The 18,150-nt window shown below is 38.6% G+C and overlaps 1 protein-coding gene across 9 annotated transcripts in view; it reads right to left on the reverse strand.

Moving 5' to 3' along the window:
• DOP1A (DOP1 leucine zipper like protein A) overlaps nt 1-18,150 on the reverse strand; it is a 160,098-nt gene that overhangs the window by 104,903 nt on the left and 37,045 nt on the right. For all 9 annotated transcript variants that reach the window (XR_012124158.1, XM_037004942.2, XM_073219408.1 and 6 more), the window contains exon 2: nt 1,647-1,837. Coding sequence is in view for 8 of the 9 variants with exons in the window: in XM_037004942.2 (XP_036860837.1) it covers nt 1,647-1,784 (138 nt within the window). In the remaining variant the exon portion in view is untranslated. The remainder of the gene's footprint in view (nt 1-1,646; nt 1,838-18,150) is intronic.

Consider the following 18,150-nt stretch of genomic DNA (forward strand, 5'->3'; position numbering starts at 1 on the left):
CCAATATGAACACAGCTATGAAAAACATTTTAGTCTCTCAAACTAGCTGCCTTGCATTTCTAGAATATTAATTTGAATTTTGGACACAGGAGCAAAGAGCCAGTATTAACACATACTTTAAAGAAAACTACATTACCATAGTACATCTGTTGAAGGAAATTTAATGATCTATAAAAAAAATATGCTTCAATAAAGAAATTATATTAATACCAAATAAATTTTTTTTAAAAAGAAAAATATAGCACCATTTTCTAAAAGGATTTCTGAGTTGGAAAACTTGTATGGATGCGATGAATATTTAGTATATTAGTAAACAAATTGTTATATTAAAACATATTTAGACTATCTTCTCTCTTTCTCTCTCTATACATATATATATATATAATCCCTGTCTTGTTTCACCAAAAATGTTTCATGTTTTTAAGTATGTTTCATCAATGACTTACATACTTCCCATTGTGTTATCTGGATACAGTGAAATCTATTTTCATGAATATTGGTTAACTACACAAAACTAATTAGGTACTTAATTAGGCATAATGAATTGCTTTTAAACAAAGTTCCTAGTAAATCTTTAGAAAGCAACTTTTCAGAACAAAAAAGAATCTAACTACCTTTAAGCAAACTTGTATTTTTAGATTCAATTTCTTGGGGATGTTGTAAAAAAAATTGAGAATTTATTAAATTCAAATGATAAATGTTATAAGCTAACATGTCAAACAGAAGTTTGTTTATCTAATTTTAAGATAAATCCTTGGTACATTGAAAAATGGAAGATTTGAAGATAAGAGTCAATTATCTATAGTAAGTATGAGGTTGAAAACTCATGTCCTTGGTATGTATTTTAAAACATTTTTTTCCCAATATTCATATCCCAAACTGTGTGGTGTTAGTGGAAGAACTCTCCTTCCCTGTCTGCTCCCCCAGTCCATTTAATATTTAGAAGCATCTCTATTTAATAACAACTATTAAAAAAAAACGCAAAATCGAAACTACAGGTGTAAAGTAAGAAAATTCAGATCTAAGTTAAAAAAAATAAAAGGAAGTCAAAATTTAAAGCTATGAATTGATGCCACCACCATAACCGTAGTGGACAGAACCCAAATATGTCAAGAAGGTTCATTCAAGGCCACCTTTCAAGGCCTAAGCTAATACTTGTCAGTCAAGGCCACCTTTCAAGGCCTAAGCGAATACTTGTCAGTTTTGCAAAAAGTACTTAACATAATTAAGGACTGCCTAGATATAAAATAGTTCCTTACCACTACATACTATTTGGAAAGAACATAGCATTTACCACTTTCCATATGCAGTTTTTCATTTTGCTTCCAGGCACTCAAGAACCATATCTGATGCTCAATTACAGAAGCTGATTAGCCCTCAAAGTTAGCATATTTGCTTCCTAATCTTGTGTTTTTACAGGTAATGATGGAATAACTATATTTTTCAAGTAGTATACTTGTTTTGGCCTCAAAAATACGCCTGAATAGATAGGAGTACAAATTGTGAAGTAAAATAGCAGTACTAAGAGTAATTATGGGATCTAGATATATTTTTAAGTCTTTACTTCAAGGTTTAGAGAAACCTAGTAAGTACAGATGCAGATTTCTGATTTTTACTTTTTTATGAAATGGATAAGACAGACATACCTTATTAAGTTTTCCAAGTGCTGATATCAAATCTGCCCATTCACTGGAGTATTCAAAATTCTTCAGTGCTTTGTCAATTGCAGCTACATAGTTTCGGTATTTGGAGTCACTCAATAATTCCAGCTCTTCTGTGTTCATCCTCCCACAAGGTCCCACTAGAGACCAGTTCCAAAGTCATGTAAAATCATTACCTACAAAAAAGTTTTCAGGAGGAACCAAAGTTACAAAGTAAAGTATGAAAATGGGTTCATATGCCCTTGCTACAGAATTAATGGCTAATTTTAAAATGTTTCTTGAGTTAGAGGTGGTCAAAACTCTGGTCAGCTATTACACAGGGTCACAGAAATATTCAAAGGCAGCTTCAAAAATGACTAGTCATGTATACCTTTCTAAGAACTGGAAAAATAACTGAGAACTTAGGGATGTAAAAGAATAGGAAATATTTTGACACTTGTTCCAATTTAGAAATCATATTATTTCTGTCACACTTGTGATGTAACATTCTGATATACATACTCCTCCATTTTGTTTTGATCCTAATATATACCAAGACAGGTTAGGTTGGAAATATCAAGGACATGCAACAAACACCAAAAACGAAACAGGAAAAAGAAAAAGAAATGAATGACTTGGAGATCATCTTCTTTTAGAAAGCTATAAATGGGCACGCAGTATGAAGGAACATCAGCTGTTTGGAATTAGACCTTACTTGTTAATAAAAGAGACAACTATATGTGGTGGTATAAAACATCCACAAATTCTTTGATAATAATTCCAAAATCCTCCCGCTTCTCGGGATGAATTTTGTGACTCACTACTAATGAAATAATAAGGCAGAAGTGAGAATGTAATGGCCAAGACTAGGTCATAAAAGCACTTGAGCTTCCTCCTTACTCTCTCTTTTAGGTCACTAGCTCTAGGGAAAGCTAGGTCCATGTCACGAGAACACTTGAAGAAGCCCTAAGGGAACTCCTGTGCTAGGGGACAGAGGCTTTCTGCCGACAGCCAGTGGGTGAGCCGCCTAAGGAGCAGACCCTCCACCCTGGGGGCAAGCCTTGATCTGACCACCGCAGCAACAGACATCTCCACTGTGACTCAGTGAGGAACTCCGAACCAGAGCTACACCGCTATGTCTCTTGGTTCATGAGCTTTAGAAATTTTGCTGTTTTAGGCCACTGAGTTAGTGGATAATTTGCTATGCAGCAATAGATAACTAATACAGAGTAGTTACAAAGATTTAACTGAAGCTCAATTTAAAAAGTAATGTAGCCTCTTCCCCACTTTTTTGGTATGCTGACTTTTCACTAACTCTACACCTTTCCTTAAAACTGGGTTCATGGTTTTACATCTCCCTGTATGGCCCCGGAAGATGACTGGTTAGCCAGAGACGGGTAAGATTCCTCAAGGGAGGAACAACCTAAGACAGGCACAGTCGCAGGGGGGCCATCAGGTGATAAATTGGGGATCAACAGCAGTGAGGCTTAGAACCTCAACCCCCCTGTTTTGAGAGAAATCTGCATCCGTGGATGTTTTAAGGCCCTTGTCTAGCTTGGATTAACACATAGTCTACAGGCACACACCTGATCATCTACATTTGCTCTTTTACAACACTAAACTCTGTTTTCTATCTTTATCTTGCATCTACCTACCACTTCAGCATTTTATTAAAAATAAAAATAATAATAATAATAAAAGGAGAAATGTGGGATCCATATATAAATCAAGTATAAAAATCAAACGAATATTCATATTTGACCTGATTGTTCATAATTCATAATGCGTGATCAAAACCGAAAGTTTCTGTGATGAATGCCCTTGTACTGTTCACCATGTAAGAACTTACTATGTAAGAATTTGTTCACCATGTAAGAACTTGTTCGTTATGTTTCAGAAGATTGGAGACTGATGAGAATTAGGCTTGAGATGGATTAATGATTGTGCATTGAGCATTGACTCCCCTATACAGAATTTTATTGTTGTTAACAACCATTTGATCAATAAATATGAGAGATGCCCTCTCAAAAAAAAAAAAAAAAACTGGGTTCATGGATCTGCACGATGGTCTAAGAATGGGTCTCAAGGGATACCAGTACAATTAAATGGGGGTAAAAATGATCTTTTCAACAAACGGTTTGGGGATAACTGGATATGCACATGTAAAACAATGAGGTTGACTCCTTCCTCACACCTACATAAAAATCCACTCAAAATGGATCATATATCCAAGTTAGATCTATACAGCTAGAACTATAAAACTCTTAGAAGAAAATACAGGAGTAAATCTTTGTGACCTAGGGCTAAGCAGTCATCTTGGAAATAACTCTAAAAGCACTACAAGCAATGACATACAAAGAAAAAGATAAATTGGACTTCATCAAAATTAAAAACCTTTGTGTTTCAAAGGATATCATCAAGAAAGTGAATAGACAACTAACAGAATGGAAAAAAACATATCTCCCATATTTCTGATAAGGGACTTGAACTAGTTACATAAAGATCTCTTATAAGTCAATAATAAAAGGACAAATTTAAAAATGGTCAAAGAATGTGAACAGAAATTTCTCCAAAGAAGATATACAAACGGTCAATAATGATACTCAACATCATTAACCATCAGAGAAATGCAAATCCAAACCACAATAAGATACTTCATATCTACTAGGGATGGCTATAAATAAAAAACACAGTAACAAGAATTGGCAAAGACATGAAGAAACTGGAACCCTTGTACACTGCTGGTGGGAACGTATATTGGTATAGCTGCTTTGGAAAAATAGGCAGTTTTCAAAAGGTTAAATAGAATTACCATATGAATCAGCAATTCTACTTAGGATTATAACTGAGTATATATGGTATATACCCAAGAGAAATGAACACATGTCCACACAAAAACCTGTACGTGAATGTACAAAGAAGTATTATTCATAACAGCTGAAAAGGGGAAACAACCAAAATGTCCATCAACTGATGTGTGGATAAATAAAATACAATGAATTCAGTCACAAAAAGGAATGAAATACTGATACATACTGTAACATGGAGAAACTTTGAAAACATGCCAAGTGAAACAAATGATTCACAAGACACCAGAAACTTATGATTCCATTTTTATGAAATATCCAGAACCGATAAGTTTATAGAGACAGAAAGTAAATTAGTTTTTGGTTAAGGTTGAGGTAGGGGGAGGAATGAATTGCAGGTTAAAGAAGAGGGACTCCTATTGAGAAAGGGGGTTCTTTTGGGGATGACAAAATGCTCTGAAATTGATTTTAAGGATTGTTACACAACACTATGAATGTATTGAAAGCCACTAAAATATACACTTTAAATAGATGAATTGTATGGTACGTGAATAATATCTTACTAAAAAAAAAAATATATATATATATATATATATGTGTGTGTCTGTATCTATATAAAATGGCCCTCCAGGATCTGTGAACTACCTCAAATTACATGCACATGTTATGTCTTACATTTCATTGACAGACAATATACTACTTTTATAATATTCTCAAAAAAATAGCATCTTACATCATCTTCAGAAAAAGTAAGTTCATTACTCTGACACTATAAACTATATTTGTTGAACCTGTTTGCATTGAAAAAAGCTAAAAATCTACTAATTTATTAAATCAAAATTTCCTTGGTTAAGGTAGTGCTGAAGAGAAGCAGTACAAACTTCCCAATTATCTACTTCAATCTTTTTATCCATAAAAATGAGAACAGACAAATCCCAAATCCCGCCTTTGGAGAGAATAATCACCTTAAATATTGAGCCACTTGACATATGAAATTATTCACCTCAGTGCACTATGTGCCAAATACTATGTTTGGGAACTGACTAAAGAGAATATTCCTGACCTCACGATATTTCCATTCCCTATTGGGTGGGATTGGAGTGAAGAACAAAGTCAGATACATTGTGCAATACAAGCAATCTAGTTCTCTCTTTACGATTGTAATATTTGACCCTAGGGACTTGAAATAAGACAAAATTTATGAAGAAAAAACCACTTCACCTTATCATTATACCTTCATAATCTGAACTCTCAGAGTGGCAAACCAAACATAAAGCAGTATTTTGAAGCACTATTAGAAATCCAAGATGAATGTGAACTTAAATAAGTGAATCAAATATAATCTCAGCAACCTTCCATTTCAAACTGCTTTTGTTTTATAGAAGAACTGTCTATGCAACTGCTCTACTAGAAGTCTTTGAGAGCAAGAATTATGTTTTATACATATCTGTATGTTGCACAGCACATAACTTACAATACTTGAGGCTTGAGCTGGATTCAGACATAGTGGTTACTGGGAATAAATTAAAAATCCTACAAGCTGTTTCATCATCAATCTATGGTTTCTAAATTTTTATAAAATTATATTTGAACATAAATATGAACACATATACATCAATATATGCTTCAGATACAAAGGACTGACATTAATACAAAGCTATAAACAGATAAAATAAATGCTAATATACAATGACATATGGAATAAAGCTTAGAATAAACACAAACTAAAACATTTCTAGTTTTGTTTCTGAAAAACCAAAGAAGAACTGCAAAACCAAATTAAACTCAGGAAAAGTCCTGATTTTCTGAAGGCATATAAAATAGTATAAAATAACTAAATTCTAATCAATAAACCTAGGAATGTACTAGTGGTAGACAGAGTATAAAGCACATGTATAAACTTGACTGAGAGGGACATGATTTTTTCTTAGCAATATTTCCAATACAACATGTACAACTGAAAATAAGATATACAATATTTATGAATGGGGAAGATTAACCTGAAAATCAATTTAGCAGTAATTTCTATCAATGAAAATGTGTGCACTGTAATCTTATAATAACTGTGAAGCAATATTACCTCAATTGACATATTCCTCAGATACACTTTTCTTCTTTGGAATTAAAAAAACTAATTAATAATAAGTAAGTCAGTTTGTGGGGTTTACAACTCTTTTATGTATTCACAGCTAAAAATGCTGAGTAACAAAAGAAATGTGGATTTTCTACCTAAAAATTTTCTAAATATTTAAGTAGGATTAAAAAGAAGGACATTCTGAAATGCGGCGGGAGCCAAGATGGCGGCGTGAGTAGAGCAGTGGAAATCTTCTCCCAAAAACACATAGAGCTATGAAAATATAACAAAGAAAAATCTTCCTAAAATAGAGACCACAGGACACAGGACAACATCCAGACCACATCCACACCTGCAAGAACCCAGCGCCTTGTGAAGGGGGTAAGATACAAGCCCCAGCCCGGCGGGACCCGAGCGCCCCTCCCCCCGGCTCCCGGCGGGTGGAGAGAAACCGGAGCAGTTTTTTTTTTTTTTTGGCGAGCGCTTTTTGGAAGCCTTAGAGGGACGGGCCCCCGTTGCTGGGGAGGCAGGGTGGCGGGACCGGTGAGGAGGTGCCTGGGAACGGCGCCGGAGGACAAAGAATATCCCGCGTTTCTCCCTGCGAGACCTGGGGGCGGGTGCCTGAGACCGGTGGCTGAGGACGGAGGAGGTCGCGCGTTTTTCCCCTTTTTTTTTTTTCTCTTTTTGGCAAGCGCTTTTTGGAAGCCTTGAAGGGACGGGGACCCCAGTGCTAGGGAGGCACGGTGGCGGGACTGGTGAGCGGGTGGCTGGGACCGGCGCCTGAGGACAAAGAATATCCCCCGTTTTTCCCTGCGGGACCGGTGGGCGGGTGCCTGAGACCGGCACTTGAGGACAGAGGAAATCGCGCGTTTTTCCCCTTTTTTTTTTTCTCTTTTCTGTGAGTGCTTTTTGGAAGCCTAAAAGGGACAGGGACCCCGGTGCTAGGGAGGCAGGGCGGCAGGACTGGTGAGCGGGTGCCTGGGACCGGCACCTGAGGACAAAGAATATCCCGCATTTTTCCCTGTGGGACCGGTGGGTGGGTGCCTGAGACCAGCACCTGAGGACGGAAGAAATCGCGCGTTTTTCCCCTTTTTTTTTCTCTCTTTTTGCCAAGTGCTTTTTGGAAGCCTTGAAGGGACAGGGACCCCGGTGCTAGGGAGGCAGGGCGGCGGGACTGGTGAGCGGGTGCGTGGGACCAGTGCCTGAGGACCAAGAATATTGAGCGTTCCTTCCCTGCGGGACCGGTGGGTGGGTGCTTTTTGGAAGCCTTGAAAGGACAGGGACCCTGGTGCTAGGGAGACAGGGCAGCAGGACCAGTGCGCGGGTGCCTGGGACCGGCACCTGAGGAAAAAAAAAAAAATCGCGTGTTTTTTCTTTTTTTTTTCCTTTCTGTTCCCTCTCTCATTGTTGCTGTTGTTGTTTTGGTTTGGAGAGTGCTTTTTGGAAATCTTAAAGGGGCAGGACAGGTCACTTAGACCAGAAGCAGGGAATCTGGGGATCTCTGGGCACTCTAATCCCCTGGGCAGCAGGGAGCACAGAGGACCCTTACGGAGATAAATAGTCTCCTGGCTGCTCCCCCTCCAACGGGGCTCCACCATTTTGGAGGAACAGCCCCAGCCAGGCCAAGCCCACAGCAACAGTGGAGATAAACCCGAAAGCAACTGGGCAGGAAGCAGAAGCCCTGTCTGCGCACAGCTGCCCATCACAAGCCACTAGAGGTCGCTATTCTCCCAGGAAAAGGCTACAAACCAACAAGAAGGGAAGCTCTTCCAGCGGTCACTTGTACCAGCTCTGCAGACTATCTCTATCACCATGAAAAGGCAAAACTACAGGCAGACAAAGATCACAGAGACAACACCTGAGAAGGAGACAGACCTAACTAGTCCTCCTGAAAAAGAATTCAAAATAAAAATCATGAACATGCTGACAGAGATGCAGAAAAAAATGCAAGAGCAATGGGATGAGATGCAGAGAAAAATGCAAGAGCAGTGGGATGAGATGCAGAGAAAAATGCAAGAGCAGTGGGATGAAGTCCGGAAGGAGATCACAGATGTCAGGAAAGAGATCACAGAAGTGAAACAATCCCTGGAAGGATTTATAAGCAGAATGGATAAGATGCAAGAGGCCATTGAAGGAATAGAAGCCAGAGAACAGGAACGTATAGAAGCTGACATAGAGAGAGATAAAAGGATCTCCAGGAATGAAACAACACTAAGAGAAATATGTGACCAATACAAAAGGAAAAACATTCGTATTATAGGGATACCAGAAGAGGAAGAAAGAGGAAAAGGGATAGAAAGTGTCTTTGAAGAAATAATTGCTGAAAACTTCCCCAAACTGGGGGAGGAAATAATCGAACAGACCATGGAATTATACAGAACCCCCAACAGAAAGGATCCAAGGAGGACAACACCAAGACACATAATAATTAAAATGGCAAGGATCAAGGACAAGGAAAGAGTTTTAAAGGCAGCTAGAGAGAAAAAGGTCACCTATAAAGGAAAACCAATCAGGCTAACATCAGACTTCTCAACAGAAACCCTACAGGCCAGAAGAGAATGGCATGATATACTTAATGCAATGAAACAGAAGGGCCTTGAACCAAGGATACTGTATCCAGCACGACTATCATTTAAATATGATGGTGGGATCAAACAATTCCCAGACAAGCAAAAGCTGAGGGAATTTGCTTCCCACAAACCACCTCTACAGGGCATCCTACAGGGACTGCTCTAGATGGGAGCACCCCTAAAAAGAGCACAGAACAAAACACACAACATATGAAGAAGGGAGGAGGAGGAATAAGAAGGGAGAGAAGAAAAGACTCTCCAGACAGTGTATATAACAGCTCAATAAGCGAGCTAAGTTAGGCAGTAAGATACTAAAGAAGCTAACCTTGAACCTTTGGTAACCACGAATCTAAAGCCTGCAATGGCAATAAGTACATATCTTTCAATAGTCACCCTAAATGTAAATGGACTTAATGCACCAATCAAAAGACATAGAGTAATAGAATGGATAAAAAAGCAAGACCCATCTATATGCTGCTTACAAGAAACTCACCTTAAACCCAAAGATAAGCATAGACTAAAAGTCAAGGGATGGAAAAACATATTTCAGGCAAACAACAGTGAGAAGAAAGCAGGGGTTGCAGTACTAATATCAGACAAAATAGACTTCAAAACAAAGAAAGTAACAAGAGATAAAGAAGGCCACTACATAATGATAAAGGGCTTAGTCCAACAAGAGGATATAACCATTCTAAATATATATGCACCCAATACAGGAGCACCAGCATATGTGAAGCAAATACTAACAGAACTAAAGAGGGAAATAGACTGCAATGCATTCATTGTAGGAGACTTCAACACACCACTCACCCCAAAGGATAGATCCACCGGGCAGAAAATAAGTAAAGACACACAGGCACTGAACAACACACTAGAACAGATGGACCTAATAGACATCTATAGAACTTTACATCCAAAAGCAACAGGATATACATTCTTCTCAAGTGCACATGGAACATTCTCCAGAATAGACCACATACTAGCTCACAAAAAGAGCCTCAGTAAATTCCACAATATTGAAATTCTACCAACCAATTTTTCAGACCACAAAGGTATGAAAGTAGAAATAAATTCTACAAAGAAAACAAAAAGGCTCACAAACACATGGAGGCTTAACAACATGCTACTAAATAATCAATGGATCAATGAACAAATCAAAATAGAGATCAAGGAATATATAGAAACAAATGACAACAACAACACTAAGCCCCAACTTCTGTGGGATGCAGCGAAAGCAGTCTTAAGAGGAAAGTATATAGCAATCCAGGCACACTTGAAGAAGGAAGAACAATCCCAAATGAATAGTCTAACATCACAATTATTAAAACTGGAAAAAGAAGAACAAATGAGGCCTAAAGTCAGCAGAAGGAGGGACATAATAAAGATCAGAGAAGAAATAAACAAAATTGAGAAGAATAAAACAATAGCAAAAATCAACGAAACCAAGAGCTGGTTCTTTGAGAAAATAAACAAAATAGATAAGCCTCTAGCCCAACTTATTAAGAGAAAAAGAGAGTCAACACAAATCAACATAATCAGAAATGAGAATGGAAAAATCACGACAGACTCCACAGAAATACAAAGAATTATTAAAGACTACTATGAAAACCTATATGCCAACAAGCTGGAAAACCTAGAAGAAATGGACAACTTCCTAGAAAAATACAACCTCCCAAGACTGACCAAGGAAGAAACACAAAAGTTAAACAAACCAATTACAAGCAAAGAAATTGAAACAGTAATCAAAAAACTACCCAAGAACAAAACCCCGGGGCCGGACGGATTTACCTCGGAATTTTATCAGACACACAGAGAAGACATAATACCCATTCTCCTTAAAGTGTTCCACAAAATAGAAGAAGAGGGAATACTCCCAAACTCATTCTATGAAGCCAACATCACCCTAATACCAAAACCAGGCAAAGACCCCACCAAAAAAGAAAATTACAGACCAATATCCCTGATGAACGTAGATGCAAAAATACTCAATAAAATATTAGCAAACAGAATTCAACAGTATATCAAAAGGATCATACACCATGACCAAGTGGGGTTCATCCCAGGGATGCAAGGATGGTACAACATTCGAAAATCCATCAACATCATCCACCACATCAACAAAAAGAAAGACAAAAACCACATGATCATCTCCATAGATGCTGAAAAAGCATTTGACAAAATTCAACATCCATTCATGATAAAAACTCTCAGCAAAATGGGAATAGAGGGCAAGTACCTCAACATAATAAAGGCCATATATGATAAACCCACAGCCAGCATTATACTGAACAGCGAGAAGCTGAAAGCATTTCCACTGAGATCGGGAACCAGACAGGGATGCCCACTCTCCCCACTGTTATTTAACATAGTACTGGAGGTCCTAGCCACGGCAATCAGACAAAACAAAGAAATACAAGGAATCCAGATTGGTAAAGAAGAAGTTAAACTGTCACTATTTGCAGATGATATGATACTGTACATAAAAAACCCTAAAGACTCCACTCCAAAACTACTAGAACTGATATCGGAATACAGCAAAGTTGCAGGATACAAAATCAACACACAGAAATCTGTAGCTTTCCTATACACTAACAACGAATCAATAGAAAGAGAAATCAGAAAAACAATTCCATTCACCATTGCATCAAAAAGAATAAAATACCTAGGAATAAACCTAACCAAGGAAGTGAAAGACTTATACTCTGAAAACTACAAGTCACTCTTAAGAGAAATTAAAGGGGACACTAATAAATGGAAACTCATCCCATGCTCATGGCTAGGAAGAATTAATATCGTCAAAATGGCCATCCTGCCGAAAGCAATATACAAATTTGATGCAATCCCTCTCAAATTACCAGCAACATTCTTCAATGAATTGGAACAAATAATTCAAAAATTCATATGGAAACACCAAAGACCCCGAATAGCCAAAGCAATCCTGAAAAAGAAGAATAAAGTAGGGGGGATCTCACTCCCCAACTTCAAGCTCTACTACAAAGCCATAGTAATCAAGACAATTTGGTACTGGCACAAGAACAGAGCCACAGACCAGTGGAACAGATTAGAGACCCCAGAAATTAACCCAAACATATATGGTCAATTAATATTTGATAAAGGAGCCATGGACATACAATGGCAAAATGACAGTCTCTTCAACAGATGGTGCTGGCAAAACTGGACAGCTACATGTAGGAGAATGAAACTGGACCATTGTCTAACCCCATATACAAAGGTAAACTCAAAATGGATCAAAGACCTGAATGTAAGTCACGAAACCATTAAACTCTTGGAAAAAAACATAGGCAAAAACCTCTTAGACATAAACATGAGTGATCTCTTCTTGAACATATCTCCCCGGGCAAGGAAAACAACAGCAAAAATGAGCAAGTGGGACTACATTAAGCTGAAAAGCTTCTGTACAGCGAAAGACACCATCAATAGAACAAAAAGGAACCCTACAGTATGGGAGAATATATTTGAAAATGACAGATCTGATAAAGGCTTGACGTCCAGAATATATAAAGAGCTCACACGCCTCAACAAACAAAAAACAAATAACCCAATTAAAAAATGGGCAGAGGAACTGAACAGACAGTTCTCCAAAAAAGAAATACAGATGGCCAAGAGACACATGAAAAGATGCTCCACATCGCTAATTATCAGAGAAATGCAAATTAAAACTACAATGAGGTATCACCTCACACCAGTAAGGATAGCTGCCATCCAAAAGACAAACAACAACAAATGTTGGCGAGGCTGTGGAGAAAGGGGAACCCTCCTACACTGCTGGTGGGAATGTAAATTAGTTCAACCATTGTGGAAAGCAGTATGGAGGTGCATCAAAATGCTCAAAACAGACCTACCATTTGACCCAGGAATTCCACTCCTAGGAATTTACCCTAAGAACGCAGCAATCAAGTTTGAGAAAGACAGATGCACTCCTGTGTTTATCGCAGCACTATTTACAATAGCCAAGAATTGGAAGCAACCTAAATGTCCATCGGTAGATGAATGGATAAAGAAGATGTGGTACATATACACAATGGAATACTACTCAGCCATAAGAAGTGGAAAAATCCAACCATTTGCAGCAACATGGATGGAGCTGGAGAGTATTATGCTCAGTGAAATAAGCCAAGCGGAGAAAGAGAAATACCAAATGATTTCACTCATCTGAGGAGTATAGGAACAAAGGAAAAACTGAAGGAACAAAACAGCAGCAGAATTACAGAACCCAAAAATGGACTAACAGGTACCAAAGGGAAAGGAACTGGGGAGGATGGGTGGGCAGGGAGGGATAAGGGGGGGGAAGAAGAAGGGGGGTATTAAGATTAGCATGCATGGGGGGGAGGGAGAAAGGGGAGGGTGGGCTGCACAACACAGAGAGGACAAGTAGTGACTCTACAACATTTTGCTAAGCTGATGGACAGTAACCGTAATGTGGTTGTTAGGGGGGACCTGATATAGGGGAGAGCATAGTAAACATAGTATTCTTCAGGTAAGTGTAGATTAAAAATTTAAAAAAAAAAAAAAGAAAGAAAGAAAGAAAAGGGGGATTACTCCTTAACAGGATAAAACTATTGGTAAATCAAAGATCAACGCATGCTTTAAATATCCTTAATGTTGATCACTTAAAGGGTGTCAGATGATCAGCTATGGAGGTACTCTTTTCTGATAATATTCCTTTCTCTTAATTAAAAAAAAAAAAAAAAAGCAGTTACTGTGTGCTGACCTCCAATGAGTTCTGCACAGTGGTATAGAGGGCATGTCAAAGTGTGGGCAAAGGGTCTGTTTGTTTCTACGCAGAAGATCAAGGCCTAGCTTGGATACCCAGAAAATGAACTAAGATACGATATGAGGAGGAGCTTCCGGCATCAGCACTCTCTGGAGGACTCGTGCTGGGGGATGATCATCAAAAAGCCTCCACAGGGATCCGGACGATGCTGCGGTTGTGGCTGCATCCAGCCCACCATCTCCTGGACTTGCCATAAGAAGGAGGAGGGAGATGTCTAGGCTGGCATGTGCATACAGTGAGACAACGAATTTGACTGGATCTGTACTGTTGGAACTCAACCAGGAGTTGGGAGGGGTGCAAGTTGTAGCACCCCAAAATCTCATGACTATAGACTATCTATGGTTAAAAGAACATATGGGATGTGAACAGATCCCAGAAATGGGCTGCTTTAATTTGTCTGATGGTTCAAGTACAGTTGGAAAATATCCATCATATCATAGATAAATTTTCACAAATGCCTAGGGTGCCTAAATGGTTTTCTTGGCTTCACTGGAGATGGCTGGTAATTATAGATTTGCTTTGTTTATGTCACCGTATTCCTATTATGTCAATATGTGTGTGCAAATTAGTTAGTAGTTTAAAACCTATACATACTTAAGGTACTATACAAGAAGATATGTCAAAGAAATAATCAATCCTCCCAAGTTTCCTTCATATGCTACATCTATAGCTTTTCTTCTTCCTTCCTAATTACAAACTTTAAATAGAATTCGTGCCTCATATCGAATTTACCGAGTATCATAATTCCTCCAGGTGGTAAAGATACCTCGAGACAAGTGCTGGGCATAGAAGCCACAGGGCATAAATCTGCAAAGAAGTAAAAAGCTAACCTTTGCAAACAATATGGCTTCTCTCTCACTTACCAACTTTACATTTCCCTGTATGGCCCCGGAAGATGACTGGTTAGCCAGAGACGGGTAAGATTCCTCAAGGGAGGAACAACCTAAGACAGGCACAGTCGCAGGGGGGCCATCAGGTGAGAATTTGGGGATCAACAGAGGTGAGGCTCAGAACCTCACCCCCCCTGCTTTGAGAGAAATCTTCTGCATCCGTGGATGTCTTGCTGCCCTTGTCTAGCCTGGATTAATACTTAGTCCATAGGCACACACCTGATCATCTGATCATCTACATTTGCCTTCTTACAGCACTAAACTATGTTTTCTACCTTTATCTTGCATCTACCTACCACTTCAGCATTTTATTAAAAATAAAAATAATAATAATAATAGAGGGAGAAATGTGGGATCAACATATAAATCAAGTACAAAAATCAAATGAATATTAATATTTGACCTGATGGTTTATAGGTCATATTGCATGATCAAAACCGAAAGTTTCTGTGATGACTGCCCTTGTACTGTTCACCATGTAAGAATTTATTCACTCTGTAAGAATTCGTTCACCATGTAAGAACTTGTTCGTTATGCTTCAGAAGATTGGAGACTGACGAGAATTAGGCTTGAGATGGATTAATGATTGTACATTGAGCATTGACCCCCCTATACTGAATTTTATTGTTGTTAACAACCATTTGATCAATAAATATGAGAGATGCCCTCTCAAAAAAAAAAAAAAAAAAAAAAAAAAAAAAAAAAAGAAGGACATTCTGTAGAAGTTCATCAGCAGGGAGCAATAGTATTTTCTTTTGTGTGAAACGATGGCCAGATATTGGGACTAAAAGTATGCTTCCTCAATGATTTTAATGCAAATAAAATCACTGATTATATATCAGAAAGAAGTGTAGGGATGCACCATTTAAAAATTTTTACCCAATATATAATAATTATGAATTCTAGTTCTTGGATATTTTTTTCTATATTTTAAGATGGATTAGATTAGTACTTCTCAAACTAACTATAGTGAAGAGCCAGTTTTTCCCCCCAATCAACTATTGACTGATACTTTTTTAAAATATAAAATTAGTTATTGCACCAACATGAAATTGTTATAGATGTTTCTAAATGCTTCCTTTGTTTCTGTATTTGTTTCCTTAAGAATTTGTGAATGACCCACATATCACATTTTTAACACCACTGGCTTAGATCACAATGCAAGTATAACATATGCATATGGTTTCTCAAGGAAACTTTATTATGCTGCCTCTTCTCCAGAAAGGTGGTGGCACATCCCAAAACATACACATATTCAAACAATAAAAAATGTTTTATAGAAACCCCAGCTCATGATAAGATAGGCAATAAGGGCCTCCAAACACAGGAGTTAAAGTCAAGATAGCTAGGAATCCCAAACCCTACTTTTAATACTGAACTCTACAACCTGGGCAAGATGCCCAAGCTTCAGTTTCTACATCTATAAAAATAGATGATAGATGAGATTAAAGATGCCAGCGTGCAAGGTTAGACAAAGGCTTCCTCTTAAAACTGAATATAATACGAAAATATAATTAATACAACTAATAATGAAAGAGAGCAACAGGAAAGAGGATGGCGCCAGACTGCATACACTTGGAGAAAAGAGCAGGCCTCATAGAACAGTGTAACGCACGAAAGCTGTGGCCCGGCGGGACCTAACTGCTCCCCCACCTCAGCTCATTTTCTTAGCTAAAAATTTTCTAAGGCGGAAGGAAAAGAAAAGGAGCAGGGAGGGAGTGAAGGCCTTGGACTGCTGAATACCTAACTCCAGAGATCTGCTCTGGGAGCACAGACCTACATTTCATGGTGCTTGCATGGTACTCTCATGATTAGGGGGTTGGAAAGCTAAGACAGGCAGAATTCCTGGAGAGATTGAGATTCCAGCTGCTTGTGGAAAGCAGGGATCCATATCTGGCTGCTCTGGGACAAAAGAAAGGTGGACAGTTTGAGGGACTTCCTAACAAGGAAGCCCTTAGCAAGAGGGCTGCTAAAGGGGCAAGGATTGTACAAAGCTTACTGCTCAGGAGAAAGGACAGGAACTCTCTGGATGCACTCTGCCCAGCAGGTTGGAAGCTTTCACAATTGTCAGGTGCTCCAGCTCCCTGGCTGGCTACACAACTCCAAGGACCCCCTCCGTGATACGTAGCCTACTGTGCCTTTCCCCCGGCCAGCCCCACCTGACTCGCAAACCAGCAAACCTTACCCTGGCATTAGGCCAGCCAGAGGGAACATCTGTCTACAGCAACTACAAATGCAAAGCATAGAGGCTTATACCTATGTGCTTGGCCCACTGGTTCAGACAGTGGAGACACGCATAGCAGACGGGAAGCAGGAAACAGCTCTTTTCTCCCCCCAGGCACCAATACCAATCCCCTGTGACCCCTGACATTGCTTCAGCAGCTGAGCAGCTCCAGAGAGTAGAGCTTCTGAACACTAGAGGGCACCATATACAAATATGAAATACAAAAGGAAGCTGGTTCAAAGAAAAATTAATACAACTCATGAGAAAGATTAATACAACCTCATGAATCTTCCTGAAAGGGAGGTCAAAAAAAAAATCATGAACATGCTCATGGAGGTATGGAAAAATATTCAAGAACTCAGGAATGAATTCTGGTCAGAGATGTAATCGTTGAACAGCACAATGAAGGGTATTAAAAGCAGATTAGTATGGGAGAATATATTCATAAAAGACAGATCTGATAAAGGGTAGACATCCAAAATATATAAAGAGCCTACGCACCTCAACAAACAAAAAGTGAACAATCCAATTAAAAAATGGGCAAAGGAGCTGAACAGTTTTCCAAAGAAGTAATTCAGATGGCCAATAGACACATGAAAATATGCTCCACATTGCTAGTCATCAGAGAAATGCAAATTAAAACCACAATAAGATATCACCTCACACCAGTAAGGATTGCCACCATCCAAAAGACAAACAACAACAGATGTTGGCGAGGTTGTGGAGAAAGGGGAACCCTCCTACACTGCTGGTGGGAATGTAAATTAGTTCAACCATTGTGGAAAGCAGTATGGAGGTTCCTCAAAATGCTCAAAATAGAAATACCATTTGACCCAGGAATCACACTCCTAGGAATTTACCCTAAGAATGCAGCAGCCCAATTTGAAAAAGACAGATGTAATCCTATGTATATCGCAGCACTATTTACAATAGCCAAGAAATGGAAGCAACCTAAGTGTCCATCAGTAGATGAATGGATAAAGAAGATGTGGTACATATACACAATGGAATATTATTCAGCCATAAGAAGAAAACAAATCCTACCATTTGCAACAACATGGATGGAGCTAGAGGGTATTATGCTCAGTGAAATAAGCCACACAGAGAAAGACAAGTACCAAATGATTTCACTCATATGTGGAATATAAGA

This window comes from Manis javanica, chromosome 13 (assembly GCF_040802235.1).
Source record: "Manis javanica isolate MJ-LG chromosome 13, MJ_LKY, whole genome shotgun sequence".
Classification (NCBI taxonomy): Eukaryota; Metazoa; Chordata; class Mammalia; order Pholidota; family Manidae; genus Manis; species Manis javanica.